General features: G+C 35.0%; 1 protein-coding gene across 1 annotated transcript in view; it reads right to left on the reverse strand.

Annotated features, from left to right (window-relative positions):
• Nucleotides 1–20,854, reverse strand: part of LOC123312296 — an 89,548-nt gene that overhangs the window by 13,189 nt on the left and 55,505 nt on the right. Inside the window, exons 2-4 of the mRNA XM_044896657.1 lie at nt 7,806–8,029; nt 1,429–1,573; nt 1,101–1,223 (exon numbers count right to left, since the gene is read on the reverse strand). Coding sequence (XP_044752592.1) covers nt 1,101–1,223; nt 1,429–1,573; nt 7,806–8,029 — 492 coding nt within the window. The remainder of the gene's footprint in view (nt 1–1,100; nt 1,224–1,428; nt 1,574–7,805; nt 8,030–20,854) is intronic.

Below are 20,854 nucleotides of genomic sequence, written 5' to 3' on the forward strand. Positions count from 1 at the left end.
AATTGAAAGTTGCAAAATGGCGTATGCGCGGGTTACATAATACTGTGTAAAACTGTTCGTGTTCGAGGTGATTGGCTAAAGACGCTGAAGTATTTTTACACAATGTTTAAGAACGATATTTGTGAACAATTCAGAACGGTTTTGTTGGTGAGTGTTCAAACTTATGTTAATTTTTTCACCCTAGTGTTTTCCAAGATAATTCTTTATTTGATGTCAACTAGTAGAACAGTCAAACAAAAAATTTGAGAACGTCGCAAATATATTCATTGTTGAAGATAACCTTCGAGCATTTATTTGCGAAATTCAATTGTGATAAAAAAATTTCTAAAAAGATTAAATCAATTAAATAATCGTCAAGACCGAACGGTTGCATCGAGCATCATGAAATTTTCAGATTTATCACTAGAAGAGTTGCTCTTTCAGAATATGTGTCACATTTCCATCTACGGTTATTGTTATTGAGAGATAATCCATCCACTCGGAAGGTGACTATCGAAAAATTTCCATAAAGATGAAATCAATTAAATAATCGTCAATACCGAACGGCTGCATCGATCTGCAGAAAAATTTCATACTTATTACTAGAAGAGTTGCTCTTTCAGAATTTGTATCACAATTATATCTACAGTTATTGTTATTGAGAGATAATCGACTCGAAAGGTGACTATCGAAAAATTTCCAAGAAGATGAAATCAATTAAATAATCGTCAAGACCGAGCATCTGCATCGAGATCCATAAAATTTTCAGATTTATTACAGCTTTATTGCAGGTGATCCCTGCTAACAAGAATAATATAAAAGAGATCCCTGGCCAAGAAAAGGCTGGGAACCCCTGTTATATACGATATACAGTGTTTCTCTCGCAGTTTTTGTCTTACAGTTCAAATTATGCCACACGATAAATTCGTGTGTTGAAATATTGATCGATGATGTTTTGAACTTGGCCATCTTGAATGTTTAATGTTTTACAGCTAGGTATGTGATTCGTAATGAAACGCTTTATTTGAACCAGTTCTACCTTCCGATGAAGAATTCAAATTTTGATATACTTCGTATTTCTCAGCATCTACAATAACCATAATATTCTCAGTTCAACTTACTCTGACAAACAGTTGGTGATAACTCATCTGAACCATCGGCACAGTGGTTGACATTATCACAGACGAGGTCCGTCGCGATACAAAATTCCCTAAGGTTGCAACGAAATTCTGTGCAGGCGTGTTCTGGAACAGAAAGTAATTTACAGTAATCAATAAAATGAACGTCCTCAATTGACTGGAGACGAGGCCGATGCGGGCACTTTGGAAAAGTTCCTGATTAATATCATGGGACGCACATCAGCGTGAAATTTGATGGGTCCCCAGCTGATTGTCGAAGCATTCTGCATAAGCTGAAACTTCGTCGGTAGAATAATGAGAAAATACTTACTTGGATCCTTAACGGCAGTGATGACCAACTTGAACCCGTTGGATTCAGTTCCCCAGGCGTCTGTTACATATTTGAGGGTTACGTAGTTCGTCCTTGTGAACATGGCCCCCAAATTTTGTTTCGTATTCTTGCACGACAGGTCGAACTGAAATAGAAAGAAAGATGTAGATACATTGCATCAAAAATAAATGAAATAATAAATACGTATGGAAAATGGCTTTCGTATAAATTTCCTGGCCTTCTTGTATCTTGCAGATTCACACAAAAAAATCGTATGGCTAGCTTTCGAAAAACAAGGTGTCGTAGATAAAAAGTGAAACGTTGTGCTCAGAATTTTCAAAAATTTCGAAAATTTACAAAATGCCAATTCAAAGCGGAATTATGATTTATCAATAATTATACAATGCTGTAGAAATTTTTCATGAATTTGAATTTTTCGTTTTGTGATTCATAAGATCTCTGATCAAAATGGAAGATTCAATTCAATTTGGATATAATTGCCCAAAGGGCAGATGCTAACCATTTTTTCGGTCTAATTTGACCTAATCAGAGCAACATAACTCCCTCTTGACGAATTGATGTACCCTTTACTCCATATTCGAATAAATTTTGAGTTGAATTTTGAAAGAAAATCCAGAGCTTAAACCGATTAAGATTACAGTGACTAACAAAACAAGGGCGACAGTTTGATTGGCGGCCTAGAAGAACAGAATACAGTGCTGTTATCTGTAATTATTGTCACCAATGTCTTGTTAGAGTCATTGTAGTTGTGGTTATCTGTGACGTCATATGTACTGATGATATTTGTTGGCAGGTGTCAACTGTGAGTTCTCAGAACCAGTTTATTCAACAGGTAGAAAATAAATACTTTAATCAAAGAGTAAGTTGTTACTCTTTGCTTTTATGGTGACTACTACTTGATAGGGGACTCGACTTGTCCTGCGCACATTAGTTTATATGCCAATATCGGTGAACATCTTACAATCTGAGTAATATAATAATCAATAGAAATCCAAAACTGAATTCACACTTATCTTTCACCAGTTGGTTGCTTAAACTTTATTGCTAATGTAGGTAACTTGAATAATGAACAGCAAAATTTAAATTATCACTGAAAACTGAGGAACTTTTGATTGCAAAGGAGATTCATTCGAATTTTCTTTAAGTCAAAACAAGAGTTGAAATTGGGGAAGATGCATAATATCAAAAGATATCTTATTTTCATAGTTAGTTCATAGTTGTAAGTTTATTATACAGGATGGTTCTTTGTTTTGTACAAATATTTGAACACTAGATTTTTTAGGTCAAAATATCCTTTTTTTTTCGACTCTGCCCTGAAAAAAACATATAGCCATATTAAGTTTTCATAATGAGCTGTGCCACCCCTGGAAAAAAAATTTCAGGTTTATTACAGGTGGTCCTTGCTAACAAGAATAATATAAAAGAGATCCCTGGCCAAGAAAAGGTTGAGAACCCCTGTTTTAAACAGAGTTGTATTCAGCCGAAGTACCCAATTTATCAATTTTCACAGATACTTTTTAATTTTTGGACATCAAATTACTCGAAAACGGTGCATTTTACGAGAAAATATAAAGAATACTTTTATTTCAAAAAACATTGAAATATTCATTAGATAGCGTCCAACTTAGTTTCAAGAATTGGGTTCTTTGAATTTTTGGTGTTTTTATGTTACGTATTGGTCATAATGAGAAGACCAGAAGTGATATCTTGTGTTCCAAAAAGATTTACCAAATGAATGAAAAACTGTATTCCGAAATTCATTTCATTCAATAAAAAGGTTTGTGAGATAAAAAAAATAACACGTTTTTTATGGATTTTCAACAGCCTGTATCTTTTACCTAGCCGATTCGGACAAAATTATCAAGAAAAAGTGTTTCTTTTAACCTCAAGAATCTACAGTAAAAATATTTGTACGAGTCAAAGACTCATACTGTATATAAAAATGGTCAAGTTGAAAATTTATTATTTCACTATCTAGGTATATAATTGAACTGTTTAACCGCCTGCATATCCGTAAATCCCGAGATAAATCCCTGACATAATAGCTGGACAGTCTATCTCCCCGTTTCCAGGTTCCCTTATTATTTCTTTTCTATCTTGTACAAAAATAAGTAACGTTATCCATTTTACATTTTATATAAATTTATGAATTATTTGTTAATACCACAGAACATCAATAGTCCGCTATGCATTATATTTCGCTCATTTAAGGAAATAGAACTGCATACCATAACCTTCAACCTTACTCAAGAGTGGAGTCACCTATACAGGGTGTTTTCAAAAGTGAGGCTTTTTTTTGACAGAAGGTAGAACTCATCAAAATATGTCGTTTAACCAAAAATTGTCTATATAAAATATCCAAGATGGCTGAGATACAACCCCTAGAAGTTCGACAAAATTTCATTGACATCCAAGTACGGGACTGCGGAAGGTGACTCCGGCAAACATATAAACATATGTCTGGACAATAAATGGTTCAGTACCAAGTTCAACGGATTAGATGCATCAGGTCACATTTTTTTTGAGAGAATCATAATAATTGTTGTATAGTGCAATTTAGGGTAAAAAACGTTTTATTTAATCAGTTTTAATTTTTAATTGGGTTTGAAGTTTATTTGATTAGGTGTTTATTTCGCTTCATATTGTCCCAGTAGGAATTTTGAAAGTTGCAAAATGGCGTATGCACAGGTTACAAAATAATGTGTAAAATTGTTCGTGTTCGAGGTGATGACTTGCTAGAGTATTTTTACACGATTTTCAAGAATGATATTTGTGAATTAGAAAATCGAGGCAGTTTCTTGAAAGTGCTAAAGTTAGTCATTTTGAAAAAGTGCTATGATATTTCTCCATTTCATCCCATTTTTACGACGATTGTTGAAATGTTTGAACAAGATTGTGATGCCCACCGTGAAGAAATTCGTGAATAATTTAGACGAATTTTGAACATTTTGAAGTGTAATTCTATTTTTCAACTTGTGTCCCAAGTCTCTTCTGTCAGTTGGTAGCGAAATGAGCCAGTTCATAAAATCGTGTAATTTACTAAAAAATAATGAGAACAATTGGGCAATCTTAAGTTTCCATTTTCATTACCACGTAAATATCGTAAACGAAACCACATGGTCGAATCAGGAGATAAGTTTTTTTCCACTGCTTTGCGATAATTAAGCTAACAAACGGTCTAGGATCGTATTAGGATCTATTTCAGTAATCTTTTTCAATTTTTTTTTCAACTTTGTCATTTTAAATGTTTTGTATAGTTGATTTTTGGTGAAACGCTTCATATTGACCAGTTCTGTACCCCTTCTGTTGAAAAAAAAGCCGCACCTTCAAATACACCCTATATATAATATTTTAGATAAAATTTGCAATCAATTTCTGTTTTAGTATTAGAATATTCATGCGTGTTATTTTCATGCGGTTCGCACAAAACAGTTCAGGCAAAAATGAATGAAGCCTAGGCCGCAAATGTTATTGTCGCTCCCTCAACATTTGTGCTCTACCTGCACGTGAAAATAACAAATCTAATTATGTCGAACGAGCACATCGAACAGAATCGATAGTCACACATCCCATCGATCATCCCCGAATCGTGGCCAGAGACCATCATCATTCAAATAGCGAAGCTTTTCAATTCGCCTTTATGAATATGCTTGCGTATCGGATTTGGTTCGTGGCCCGCATAAATCACACCCAACAAAATGCTGTTGTGAAGAGACGCGATGTGTTCATCTCGTATCTAGGTGGCCGCGAATCACGTCGCTGTACGGGTTTGTTTTTCGTTTTTTTTTTGGCGTGGTATGAAAAGAGAAACGCACGTGTGATAGGCGAACGAACATCGAGGCGATAATGGAAAAATGATTTAATGTATTGGTATAGGGATGAGGCAAAGCAGGTGCTGGTAATATTTTGTTAAAATGGAAGAGTGCATTTGGATGGGATAGTATGAATTTATGCCATTCATTCTCAATTCAAACATCTCCCTTCACGAGTAATGAAATTGCTGTGGTATTTTTGTTATGACAATCAAATGGGACAGTAAATTGGATATCATGGGATTCGCAACTGCAACTTAAATTGATGTAGACTTCCTACGAGGATGTATTGATATCCAGTTGGCCCAGACCAGTTCCATGCATAAAAAAAATATTTCATTACCATAGCAAAGAACGATAACTCATTAGGAGTGTCAGTGTGAAGTTTGAGGTCAAAAAAGTGAACCAGAGTTATTCAATTAATTAAAAGAAAGAATATGTCCACCGAAATTGTGAAAATCGAAAAATTGGAGTATCAAGTACCTGTATTTAAAAGGGTTAAGAGGTAAGCAGATTTACGAAGATATGCTCAATACCCTTGGTGATCAATGTCCTAAGCGACTGTGAAAAATATGATTGCAAGCCTCAAAAGAGGTAAATTTTCCATTGAAGATGATGACTGATCGGAAAGGCCAGTTTCTGTGTCAGTCCCCGAAAATATCGATGCAGTTCATGACATGATTTCATCAGACCGTCGAATTGGACTAAAACGGATATCTGAAGCACTGAAAATTTCATACGAACGCGTTCATCGTATAGTTCACGTCAATTTGGACATGAGAAAATGGGCAAGTTTCCTAAAATTCCAAAATCGAATTTAAGACTATTTATGGAGAGCCTTCTCCATTAGTTATCCAACACGTAAAAGATTCGCTTCAAAATTCAGACATTTCAGAAATATACCCTTCGAAACTTAGTAAACATTCGAATATGTGAAAGTTTGTGACGTGGAATGCCTTTATTGAAGTCCAGTAATTTTTGTTAATTCGACAACACTGGAACCAATCAAGAAGATATCCACAGATTACAAAAAAAAATTTCTGTAATCTGTGTCTTCAAAACCGATGACATTTTGTGTCATTGTTTGTTTTTCTTGTCAAATGATCACCAAACTTGAAATTTATTACGTCTATGGTGATCAGAAAACTCTCATGACCATTATTGACACAAATGGGCGTTGGCGGATTATAAAAATGACGTATAATATTCATAAGAGAGTACTTCTGAAATCAGAATTTTCATAGGTAAATACAGACAAAATGCAAAATATTAAAATTCGAAAAAAATATATTTCGATATATTTGAGTTATGCGGATTTCAATGACATATATTTTGAAATTTAGGAATATACCCCATTGCTGCAAAATGGATCCCCAAATGTTTGAATGTTGACCAAAAGCGTGCGCGAGTACAAGCATTGTTACTATGGATGAGACTTGGGTACATTTCTATGATCCATAAACAAAGCAGCAATCGATAGAATAGCGACACTCTGGTTCTCCAAGACCTAAGAAGTTTCGTGTCCAAAAATCTGCTGGAAAAATTCTTATTTCAGTGTTTTGGGATTGCCATGGAGTAATAATTATTGATTTTTTGGATAAGGGTAGAACGATAACCGGAGAATACTATTCGACATTACTGACCACTCTACGGGAAAAAATTAAAGAGAAAAGACGCGGAAAGCTATCCAAAGGTGTTCTGTTTTTGCAGGACAACGCCCCTGCCTGCACACAAATATCATGTTGCCATGCAAAAAAATCGTCATTTATGGTTTGAATTACTGAAACACCCCCTTATTCACCAGGTTTGGCTCCATCCGACTATCATCTCTTTCCTTAACTGAAAAAAAGTTTGAAAGATCGTAAATTTTGTTCCAATGAGGAGGTAATAAATGCTGTGGAGGTCTGGTTTCCAGAGCAAGAAGAAACATTTTTTTTGAAAGGTCTAGAGACGTTGCAGGTTCGCTTTAATAAATGTATCCAATTAAGAGGAGAATATGCTGAGTAATAACATATTTTGACATTGAAATTTTGTTTGGTTCTATAGTAGGCTGAGAATTTTTCAATATATCCTCGTATATGGTTCCGTTGTTATAGATTATAAATTATAAACTAAGCAACAAATGAAATGGGACTGCTGAAAACTTGCCTCAGTTTGACCAGCTATAACTTTGACATTACCATTACCGATGGCCAGTCAACACCTCGGAATTTCTTTGCCATTTGTCGGTAGCATTCCGTTGCTACGGAAATATCGCCATTTTTTGCAATTATTTATTTTTCTGCATATTTCTTTAACTTTTGTTATATACCCATAGTATGCAAAAAGATTTTTCTCAAGAAAAATACAAGAATTGGTAGTTAAAATGGATAAAGTGATCTAGAATTTAAGAAGTATCGATCAACAACAATAATTTGTTTGTACATTTTTACTTATTCGAGTTTTAGTGAATATACCGCAGTCATGTTTCCTGTTGCAGTTGGTTAGCGTTGCTTAATCATTACACAATAGTCGAATTGAATAAAAATGTTAAATTTCTCTTACCTTGTATGTACCGACTGCGTGTGCTCCATCGTATATATAAAGGTGATCGTTGCAGTCCAACTGAAGAAAATCAAAGCGAAGCATGAATCGTTGCAAAATGGAATGTGTCTGAAAAGTGATGAAGCAGTCCAGGTTGCGTTCGTTCTGGGACCAGAGGACTGCTCCGTCTATTTTCCTGTACAACTGTTGTAGAAAATGATTCTTACATAAGGATTGCATGGAATCTGAAATTAAACAGAGAACTATGTTAGCTGTTGATTCGTATATCAAGAGATGAATACCAAAGAGAAAAACGATTTTAGAAATTCAATTCCACGACGAAGATAATAACAATCGGCATTCATTTCAAGATATCTATAGACTGATGCAGCGCAAGGGAAATACTATATTTTTGAGGGTATCCTCAAGAAATTGAGTTGGTCGAGTGTTCAATTTGTGTGTCTCTTTGTGTGTCTCTTCGTTTGTGGGTCGGACTGTTTATTTCTTTCTTGAATGAGTTCAAAAATCAGTAGACTGATGTAGCAGGCGAACAATTTTCTTTTTCTCTTTTCTAAAAGGCGCTGGAAACAATGCAATATGTTATCAAGAACGGGAACGCGATGAGTTGTGCAATATTAAAAAATTGCGAGCTTCTTCGATTTCATAACTTGTGGTTACCCATCCAGGTACTGAACTCTCCCATTGTTATTTTTGTCTCTACGAAAAAAAATATTAATTTTCTCGATACTGCAAAAATATAGATCATTTTACATTGAAAGCAGAATTTGACTGTCATCTGTCCAATAGTTGTATGAGTATTCTACAACAGTGAGTTTTAACTCAGTTGGATAGGTAGTTTTTCGATATTTAAGATGCCTTCTTCTTATCAAGAAAAGTGTAAGAGTACAATCTACGTACAAATGAGGTTAGATTGTAGGATTCGTTGGGCTATCCAATTCTTCTGTCCAATTTTTCGACATACATTCGCAAATATCTCTTTTTTTACAGGAAAAGTTCCGTACATATTACTTGAATTGTGTTCTTGTATTTTTATTTCAATTATCAAGTTCAACTTATAAAGTAAAGTAAGTCCATAGACTTAGTTCATGGACTACGCCTGAGAGAGAGGTCGGTTGGTTGAATGAGTTGATGCCGTTTTGGTTTGCTTTCAAATGTTTATTTATCTAAAACACGTGGTGTCTGAATACACTTATTATACATACATTTTCGTCAGAAAAATACCGTTTTAGTTTTTTAAGAACAGCTAACTCGAATTCCTAGGCAAAAAATTCACAAAAACTCTTTCGACTAGTTTAAAAGATAAAAATTGGTAGAACATCAGTGATCTCATAAAGAAAGGCGGCTCCATCAATAAAAATTTAAGGAATTAAAATAAAGGGTGGAGGTACAACACGTAAAAATATGTTGTTTAAGCTCAACAAGTTGCTATTTCACGAGATACAGGGTATGAAAGTTTTCTTCAGAAAATTTGAGAAAATGCTCTAATTGATAACTTTGGCGTTAACAAGATGCAAACTGACAACAGCAAATGAGATGAGAAATATGTCACTCGTTCGAATGATCATAGATGGTGCTCGGTGTAGCCAATAACATATACACAGCATGTCTTCTTTATCCCAACTGAAACGAAATTGAATGAGAAAACTTTAAGAACACACCTTGCAGTTAAACTTAAACATTGCAGTTTATGCATCTCGTACAAAGTTGGCCGAGATGGCTTTGTCTTTCTCTACAGGCTTTCGTTAAGTAATGTTCTCAATATGATATTGAACTTTACTGTCCCAGCCTGTATCATTTGTAGGGAGCAAGTTTGGCTTAATGGATTTCACTTTCGTTTCTACGAAGGCGTAGAAGGGCCAAATAATATTTTAAAAATATTTTTCCTTAAATTCCGACTTTGAAGTCGGAATTTAGTTAAATTCCGAGTTCAAAGTCGGAATTTAACAAAATTCCGAGTTCAAAGTCGGAATTTAACTAAATTCCGAGTTCAAAGTCGGAATTTAACAAAATTCCGAGTTCAAAGTCGGAATTTAACAAAATTCCGAGTTCAAAGTCGGAATTTAGTAAAATTCCGACTTTGAAGTCGGAATTCTATTTGCTTCGCAACCGATACAGGCTAGATGCACAGGGTGTTGTTCTACGACGACATAGATTATTTCTCCATATATACAGAGAGGGGGGGGCTGGGAGCTCAATGTTATTTTATGGTTACTATTTCAGTACTGGGGTGGGGGGAGGTTGTGCCCAACCTTACCTCTACCTGTCTACGACCATAATTTCATAATTATTCAAAAACATGGACCTAATGACAATTACCTCCAATAAAATACATCAAGTTCAATATTTATTAAAGAACAACGTGTTTATTTTGTGAAATCTGAATCCTCTCATGAATATCTCAGCATATTTGGAAATGAACCAATTCGTCATAGAGCTGCCTATATGAGGTTTTCTCACCGTTGTAATGACCTCTTCATGTAAGAAACATCAAAGCACACCGGGTGTACCTCGGAGTGTACTGATTTCTTGTCCATTGAGATAGCCTTACGAGTACATATGAGAAGGAAATTTTTTCATAAAATATCCGGAATATACCTAAAAAACAGTTATGTCTAAAAAAATATTCATGTCATGTCATGTCTGTAAAAGGTTGTCATATCATTGTTATGACCTCTCATAGAAGAAAACTCAAATAATAATGTACACCCATAATTATTCATTCATCATAAATGTGGAAACACCTTGTATTATATGAATTTGAATATTTTTAAAAAAGCAAACTGTAATACAGGAACAAATCTACGTCGTCGTAGAACACCCTGTAGAAGTTCGGAACTGAATAAAATTCCGAGTTTGAAGTCGGAATTTAGTAAATTCCGACTTTGAACTCGGAATTTAGTAAGTTCCGACTTTGAAGTCGGAATTTAGTTAAATTCCGACTTCGAACTCGGAATTTTGTTAAATTCCGACTTTGAACTCGGAATTTAACTAAATTCCGACTTCAAAGTCGGAATTTAAGGAAAAATATTTTTAAAATATTATGTGGCCCTTCTACGCCTTCGTACGTTTCGAATAACTCTATATGTGTATTTTAATTATCTTTCGATCAATGTTGGAATATTCTGAAGAACCTTTGTTTTATTGTTAATTTTCTGCTTCAGCGTCATGCTTCCACTGACTTTTCGCATAAGGAACTGAAGTAAAATGAATATCAGTTGACCAACCGCATGTTATACGAACTGACTTAATTACTTGGAAGCTTGAAATTCTCTGGGAAATTTCATCGCACATTTTCTGCCGGATAAGCCTCACAAAGTACCATCTACATTCTTCTATAGGACAACAAAAAACCTTGATGTAATTCACTCCGCAAAATCCCCCGTCCACAAAATCGCCAAAAAGCAGCATGCGGAGCCCGTTATCGACGAAACACAAAACTTATAAAAAGGTCGGTTCTCCTCTAAACAATGGCCCCCTGACAAATGGCCAGAGTTGGGCGTCAAAGTAAAAGTCTGCGAAAAAATGAAGTGAATGTTCTGGAGTGGGTACAAGTATCCTTTGTTTTCGTACAACAATACGCACTCTTCACCTTTTGTCGCAACTCTTGCTGAACCTGCTAATTCTTCCCCAGCGCCCTTTGTCGCCAAACCGGGAGTTTTGTCGAAATAATGGGGAAAGATTGGAAAAATTCGGAAGTCAGGATGAGGCCGGATGACTCTGAGTTACCTGGAATTGGTTGCCCTTGAAATTGATCAATACATTTTTTCATGAGGAGCAGGAGAGCTTGGGTAGAAAGAAGCTATTCAATGAGGATAAATAATTCAACAATGTTGATTAATATTCGCAATGACTGAGTTCGAGAGATGAAGCAGAATAAGTGACACCTTCTAGGAGAATAATCCATTACACTATAGTAGGACATAATTTCTTTATGACAATATTTTGAATTTCGCTCCTGAGAATAATCTTTTTCTTTTTACTTCAGAAAAAATTTGAACATTTCGAGATTTGTATGGAAGATTTTTAGATTTTCCTCTAGAATCTTGAGTTTGATAAAAAATTGCAAGAAACAAGAAAGTTTTTCAAATGAATGGGCTCACTAACGGTTCAAATACGCAGTTATTCATATAAGTGGTTCCAAAGACATTGTACATCAGTAGGCAGTGTCTAAAGATGGTCCATCTCCAAAATAGGAAGCATTAGGAGATTTCGCATGTCATAAAATTGCTGTGTCATACTTCGATAACTTGATTTGATATTCCTTTTGTTTCTTTAACGTTTTCAAATTCGTAACCGAAAAGAGGTCATTCCTAGTATAAATTAATATAAACTAAAAAATTCTTGTTCAGGATATTCCGTTATTGGCATACAAATTGAAGGATGTTGCCTTTTGTATACATTTTTCAAAGTCGAATTCCAAAAATTCGTCCACGAGTTGACTATCCAATTTATACCTAACGAGAATATAAACGTTAACGAGGTTTTTATCATGGGAATTTGTACAGATGATGCTTTTGGATTCAAAATATTGATTTAAAATTGCCTCATTTAACGCATGGACGCAAATACAAACGAGATAGTCTTTAACGTTTTCAATTCTGCGTGAATATGCCAGCAAATCATACTAGAGTATAATATCATGGAAATATTAACATTTTTGCGTTTTATGAATGTAGGGAGATAATATCCAACGAAATTCAACTCAGTGATGGATAATTGTAGTGTTTTTGGCCGCGATGATTATTAAATTCATTTCATTATGGTTGCTTCAAAAAATCGACCCGAAAAAATGGATCTCCTGGCCTGCTAGTTTATCAATAGTATGCTTATAATTTTGGATTAGGACCATTTTTCCTAATCAAAAATTTAGTTAGTTTTGAGATGGCTTGGATGATTTGAAACACCTCTTTTGCTAATACAACTTAAATGTCTGGATACTTTTGTGAAAATCTGATTGTGGTGATTTATTTCAATTTCTGTCCCCTATAAAAAAGTCAAGAGTTTATTTTTCGGTAAAATATTACTTATAGTTAAAAGATATTTGGGGATATTTGGGCGAGAAAAAAACTGAGATTGGAAGATTTGTTATCTTAACTCTGAAGCTGCGAGCTCGATGGATCGAACAATTCAAGCTGCAGAAGGGCTATCTCCCGCTCCGTATGCACAGGCAGAAAACCGCCCTTGTTTATAGTCTATCGAAAATTGGGGTGAATTGATTTATTCCGTTGCCGGAAAATGGCATGAAACTTTAATGTGATATGCCCACGGGCATCCATACATGAATTATTTATAGGTGAAATCTTCCCGTAGGAAATTTGTTTTTCCAGTCGGCAGGCTACCATTATTGATGTTTTGCTGCTTTTGTGGGATATGGAAAAAGGTCACATGAAGCGTCCTACAGGAAGTAAAACATAGGACGGTTGGTAACCATACAGTCCTGCGACACAAGACTTCTTTCTCAGAAAATGTTGACAATTTCAATGCATAGGTAAATACAGGGTGGGCTTTTTAAAACGAAACAGACGAGACAACCACCTTAATTGTTGAAGAAAGTAATTACCAATAATAATAATTTCCTTGTTTAATGTTAATGTCTAATGTTAATGGTTACCATGGTAACCACAGAATGAATTAGTCAAATAATTGATGATTTCACATAGCATGGTTAGCGGAATGACTGGTACTGTACGAAATTCAAAATTAAATATCTCGAAAACGAATGCAATAAATGAGAAAAAAATCAATACGCTGAATTCAGGATAAAAAGAACTTTCAAATGAGGTATCACTCACCCTATCTTTCCTATTCAAAATTTAGGGGTTGGTGTTCTAACACCAAGGGTTGAAGCGATATAATTGTGAATTTGACCTTAAAGTTGTCCCCCTCGAAACAAAAATCGACGTGTTCGAGCATTTTTTCGAAATAAATTCATTTCGCCCGTTATCTCGTCTGTTTCGTTTTAAAAAGCCTACCCAGTATATATTTTAGGGCGCGATGAAAACAGTTCTGTTAGGGGGCACAATAGACCTCAAGGTCGCAGTGAACTGTAACCCCTTCTCACTATAACTATATAGATATATATTTTTATGTTAAAATATTTCAATAAATGTGTGATTTTAACATTTCACTTGTCCTTGAATTATTTAATGCTGCTCTTCGCCAAAGGTTTCAAACCAAATATCATAGAATTTCGCAAGGACAATGAAACTTCGAAATATCTAAAATAAAAAACTCAACCAATAATATTCCTCTGACCCATTTCATAAATCATCTTTTGTTTTTGAAAAATTGTCGTTCGTTGAAACAAAAGGTAAATCCAGGGACTTTGTATACTATACGTTATTATATGACAACTAAGCTAAACTTCCCTTTTACAAATGCTACTAGTCCAATTCTTTCACAAAAATTTTGAAATTGCCAGAAGTTGGAAAAAATTCCCCTTGTTTTTTGTATATCAAGTAAGCTTTTCTCGAATTATTGTGTCAACCTATTTTGTGTATCTGTAATGTACACACATTTTTTTCATTTTGGGTAAAAAATCTTCCATACACCTTTGTATCATCCTGTATAATCCGCAATACCAACTGGGATGAGTATATCCTTTTTTACTTTACAGTATTCATTCATTGCTGCTTCCCGCTACCGGGAATAATAACAATATACATACAAAGGAATTTATCGTAGCTCACAAAATGGCGAATGCGTAAATCGTAAGGGTAAGGATGTAAGGGATTGTAGAGAAAACAGAACCAAATTTATTTTTATTAATGAGCGCAAAATAATGCGAAATACGAAAAATAGTGTTTCCTGTTACGTGTTTCACACAATATTTTTTCTAATTTTGAATAGGTTGTTGCTATGAATTCGAATTAAAAGTACCAAAAACGTCTTTAAAAATTCCAAGTTCCTCTCGGAGATTCCTTTAAAATTGTCTAGTGACGGAAATTATTCGTTTTTTCACTGCATTATTATGAAAGCAAGTATCGTTTCATCATCAGTTGCGAAATATTTTACTTTGCGTAACTGGTTGCGAAAAGTAAAACATTTCAAAACGTCCATGAGTCTTAAAAACCTTATATGTCAAAATTATAAAAAAAAAATATGAGATTCAATCATAAAAATACTTGTTACTAGATTACGGTGCATTTTTTTCGATGTTGCAGAAATAATGATAAAATACATATATAAATGGAGGATATCTTCAACAACAGCAAAAATTTCTTAATTATTAGCATTAAGTGCTGAAGTCAGTCCGTTCCTGACAATTCTGAAGACTTATAGGTAAGGTGTTGGAAACAAATCTTTACTCATATATGTATTGACAAAAATTACCAGTTGAGTAATTGGCAATTTATCACACAAAAAAACTGAATAATGGGTGTACCATTTGGAGGCACATATCATTGCAGGGGCGTCGTAGGAAAAATATAAAGCATTCCATGCTCGTCTTTATACAGGGTGTCCCGGGAGTAAGTGCACATACTCTTAACAGAGATAGAGTAGGACTAGCTGAGTAAGGAGCGACTATAAAAAATCAATTTCTGGCTTTTCTAGGAAAGCTACAGGGTTATTTTCGACATTCATGGAAATACTGGGACCATCATCAAAGCCAAACTAATCGACAGAATTGATTGAAACTTGGGGGGGGGGGGGTTATTGATACATGCTGAAATCGAGTCAGAGAGATATCAATTATTTCGATATTCCAGGGCCGAACTCATAAATCTTCATTTAAAGTGTTCAGGATAAAAATATAACTTTGTATTTAGAATTTCAAATAATTGTTTGGCTTTTTAAAATCAACCTATATTAAGCTTTGATACGTGATACCACTGATACTCAAAATTCCTAAAAATTCATATACGATCGAAGTGAAAACTGGTACCTATTTGGCTCTCAAATGACATTCTGAAGTTTCGTGCGAAATTTTCTGAAGAATTATATCTAGTAGGTATACAGAATTTTCGAACTTTCTAGTGATTCAATCATCACGAATTTTTACACAAGACTCGGTATCGTTAGTTTCAACAATTAACTAAAATGCAATGCATTTTGTTCAGTGCTTTGTTCACCTTTAGAAAAAAACGTATGTTGCCTATCGATCGGGCATTCGGCATCCTTAACCTACTGAAGACATCTTTGGAAAAACCCGCAATAGATAAGATGAAGAATGTGGACTGTATCCAAGATTAATCTCGTATACAGGGTGAGTCATTGAATCGTACAAATATTTTAACAGAAGATTCTTGAGGTCAAAAGAAATATTTTTTTTTGCCATTTTTTCCGAATCGGTTAGGTTTGAAAGCTACAGGCTGTTGAAAAACCTTAAAAATTTTTATTTTCAGTTCTATCTTACAAAAGGTTTTATCGAATGATATTGATATTGATTAATCTTTTTCGAATACAAGATATCACTCGCGTCTTCCAATCTTCTTAGTATGACCATTAACATAAAAATACAAAAAATTCAAAAAACCCAACTCATGAAACTATCTAATGAAAATTTGAAAGTTATATAAAAAATATTCCGCATATTTTCTGGTATGATGCGCCGTTTTCGAGTACCTAATTTGATGTTCAAAAATAAAAAAATACTGTGATATTCGGATAATTGGGTACTTTGGCTGAATGCAACTCTGTTTAAAAGATCCAAAGATGTACAGTATCACAGATTTAACTTGTTATTCTGAAGAGAAATTTGTTTCTCCAGGGGTGGCATAGTTCATTATGAAAACTCAAAATGGCTATATCTTTTTATCAAGACCGAAAAAAATGGTATAAGAGAAAAGTGTTTTCACTTCAAAAATCTACTGTTAACATATTTCTGAGAGTTAAAGACTCTTCCTGTATAACGTTGAAGTTATTTTAGCCAACATGTAATTCGAAGAAATCACAATATCGTATTGAACAAACGCTCAGATGAACAAACAGTATGTACTCTAAAAATTCAACTACCGCGCCTTTGTCCTCATATAGGGTCAAAGCGAACCATCCAAATCGGCATGGGAAATCTCGGACCTCGACAAACCGCACGCCACCCATAGACATACATTAAAGGCATCACGTTCCGCTGCAGGAATTTGAATTCAGCAGTGTCATCCCGGCACTGGGACCGGATTAAAGAGAACTACGTTAACAAGCAAAACCCGCATTCCCAGATTTGCGGATCCAGTTACCGAGTGCTCTGCTGCACGGAACCCTGGCAGTGTTATGTAATAAACCTTGCTGCGCGACCGTAGACGGGCGCGCTGGCAAAAAGTCTTGCTCTTCTTATTGGGCGCAGCCATAGGATGAGGTTCCTCTGGGATATGATTCATGTCGGGATCCAATAATGCAGGGATATGAATATGGGGCAAATGTGGAAAGCTCCCGCGTCCTGGGAAATTGGGGATCTGTAGCTTTCCGGTTCGACGAACTCCCGCTTAAACGGAATGGGTGAACTTTTACAGTAGATTAATCTGGCCCGACGTCGGTTGAAGATGAGACGTCTTCAACCTTGAATAAATATTCAACATAATATAGAACCATCTACTCTTTCAATCTGAGGAAAAACATGGATTGAATCTAGTGTCCCTTGACGTTTCTGGTGGATTAAAAGTGGGATAATAATATTGTCTGATATTCCTCTACAGGGTGAGTCTTTTACTCGTACAAATATTTAAACAGTAGATTCTTTAGGTCAAAAGAAACACTTTTCTCCTATACCAATTTTTCCGATTCGTCTCTCATAAAAAGATATAGCCATTTTAAGATTTCATAATGAGCTGTGCCATCCCTGGAAAAACAAAATTACCTTAGGAATAACTAGCTAAATCTGTGACACCACACATCTGTGGATCTGTTAAACAGAGTTGTATTCAGCCAAAGTACCCATTTTTTCAAATTTCACAGATCTTTCTAATTTTTGAACATCAAATTACTGGAAAACGGCGCATTATACGAGAAAATATGAAGAATACTTTTATTTTATAAAACGTTCAAATTTTTATTGGATAGCATCCAACTTAGTTTCAAGAATTGGGTATTTTTATAGTACGTAATGGTCATAATGAGATAACTGGAAGACGTTGGTAATATGAAAAATTATATTCCGAAATTCATTTCAGTCGATAAAATCGTCTATGAACTAGAAATCACATTTTTCAATGGTTTTTCAACAGCCTGTATCTTTTAAACCGAGCAGATTCGGAAAATGCTAAAGGAAAAAAATGTTTCTTTTGACCTCAAGAAACTACAGTTGAAATATTTGTACGAGTCAAAGACTCGCTCTGTATAAATACTGATATAGAAAATCGGTCATGGGAAATGGAGAAAACCATCGAACCCACTGTTTGATTGATGTTAAAAAAATTTTTGAAAAAAGATGGTGGAAATTCTGGGGATCTCCAGGTAATGAATGTGGTACTAAGTAAATATAGTAGAAAAGCCAAAGAGTTATGCCTTCGATCGATAGCGAAATGATATTTCTAGCTCCCAGACTTGAAATAAATACGAAAATAATGGAAAATAGACACAAATGGGCTGAAGGACTTCGGTCGATGGCCATTAAAGAACAGTTATTATTATTATTAGACACAATTTTATGAAAATACCTGTGATAACCGTGACGTAGTAGGTACGCTATAACAGGGGACACATATTTTGTTTGTTTATGTTCAACTCGATTTCCTCAGATCAGGTCTTCGGACCGTCTCATTTTATTTTGTAAGAAGATACTATTGAATCTGTACATTTCCTCAATGTTGAAAAATAGGAAACATCTGTCTCATATCCAAAGGGAAAAAGAACACACAAAAGCGGAAAATTACAGACCCATCGTCCTCATTCTAGTCCTCGGGAAATTTTTCGAAAATATGATCAATAGAATAACAGAAAAACAGCAGCAGGGAGCAACAAGTCTCTTGCAAAATTCCGATCCGGTCGATACTTTTCTCAGAAAAACTCAAAACTTACAAGCAGTTCTGATCAGTTTTCATTCTGTCATCTTTTTTTCTAGTCAAGACAGACAAAATGTTCGTATATTTAATTCTATTCGATGGAATGCAATGGAAATTTCAGCACCGCTTGAAATTCAATTTATTCGACTGTATCGAAATTTTGCAAGAAACTTTTTTTTCTTTTTTTCTCCAGAATTGTATGGGAAACCATAAAAGGATTCTATTTTTCGAAAATATTCGCCGATCGAAAATAATTGTGTGAGCAACATCTACTTAGGGCTTCATATTATGTAGAGTTTTATGACTCCGTCTATTAGCCAACGACTTTTAAAGGCTGTATCTTGAATGTGGAGTCGATTTCGAACAAAATTGATATGAACTTCACCTGCTAATTTTCATCGAGGAATCATGTCGTGAAGTCCTTCGCACTCTGCAATATGCAGATGACACAATGGCTTTTTCGCACAGGGAAACACCTTCAAGTGAGAGATCAAGGAATTGATATGAAAACGGCAATGACAATCTATTATGGTAAACAGTTTGTAGAACCATAATTAAGTTAACCCTATATGCAAGTTGTAAGGAATCCTTGTAGAAGTCTATCGAAGTAGCTGAATCAATCACAAGGTTAAGACACCCAAAAAACCGCCTATAAAACCCCTCCAATCAGAGACAACCTGTTGTCTCTGCCTCCAATATTCTCGTGTACAAGTTGACAAAAGCTGAAACAATCAGAGGACCAGAAAACTAAATCAAAAATTCCGAAAATAACTAGAAGATTAAGCAGATGTTATTATGCCATTTCACTTGTGCTCCCTATTATAAAAACTTCGCAACAATCAAGTATAATGCTCTACATACCTACATTATAATATTGTAAACATGAAAATATTTGAATTTTTTTTGTAATCGGATATTAAGTCTAATCTGAACTTACTACCGGATTAACTGAAAATAATGTCTTAACCATAATCATGAAGCGCCCTCTAACGATCATTGTCGAAGTTTTTATAGAATAACAGGTAGTGCCGCCCTAAGAGTCAGTTCATACAACATCTCGTAATCATCAAACTTGCCCCATTTACATGACAACCATTAATTTATCGACGAAACCTTTCTCTTCATTTTAAAGGTATCCTTGAAACTTATTCCCGATGAAAATTTCCCCTCAGAATTACTCGCCACGTGAATTCAGAAAGTTCTCATATCGATTAAATGGATACAAAACCCCAAAATACCGAGTCAGAATCGTTTGCTTTGCCAGATTAGTTAGCCTATTTACTTCTGCTTTTTCACACAGGTCGAGTTGGGGTTCCTGTGCGATTTGTGCCGGAGACAACTGGTAGTTCCTGTAGCTTTGATGTTCCCGAACCCCTTTTACCCCACTGGTTGTGGTTCGTTGAATTTCGACCTATTTAGTGTGTCGGTCGAAGTGGTATTTCCAGTAGGATTTACTCTTATCGCTGAGGAAATGGATGACTGAGCTGCTCTGATCTGGAGAATGTACCACGAATTCGGATGGAAAAACTTCTGCTTGGATTCGGGGGATTAAAATAGAGTGTAGAAGACGGGTTTTTTCACGAAAAGGATCTTATTTCGACTTATGTGGAGTGAAAGCTTCGCTGTAAGAAAAGGATTTATTATTTATTGAGTTTCGTCTTTCCGAAAGCAGTTGTCGAAGTAGAAATTTGATTGAAATGTGAGCATGTGTACTTTCGCCAATGCTGCTGAATATTTACACTGAAGTTGAAAACCGCATTGAAGAACAAAAGCAGAGAAATAAAAGTGAATGGAAGGGTTATGAATAATAAAAGATATACCTCATGGCTTGATCACATTAGCGACCTCGTTAGATATTACAATTTTTAACAGCAAACAATAATTATAGTAGGTATGTGTATGAAATACAGAGTTTTAGCAGAGGTAAGCGTAAACGGGGCACCTCACAACTTGGTGAATGATACAAGCACTTATAGAAAAACTCCAGTAAAAAAACCCTTTCTCCCCGTGAGTGTAGTGGATTGTAAGAAATGAAAATTTACGAAATATTTTATATTGAAGGACATCTCGCACTGCAAAAGTTGATCCTTACTTCGAAAATCCAGTAAGTCT

Source organism: Coccinella septempunctata, chromosome 4 (genome assembly GCF_907165205.1).
Source record: "Coccinella septempunctata chromosome 4, icCocSept1.1, whole genome shotgun sequence".
NCBI lineage: Eukaryota > Metazoa > Arthropoda > Insecta > Coleoptera > Coccinellidae > Coccinella > Coccinella septempunctata.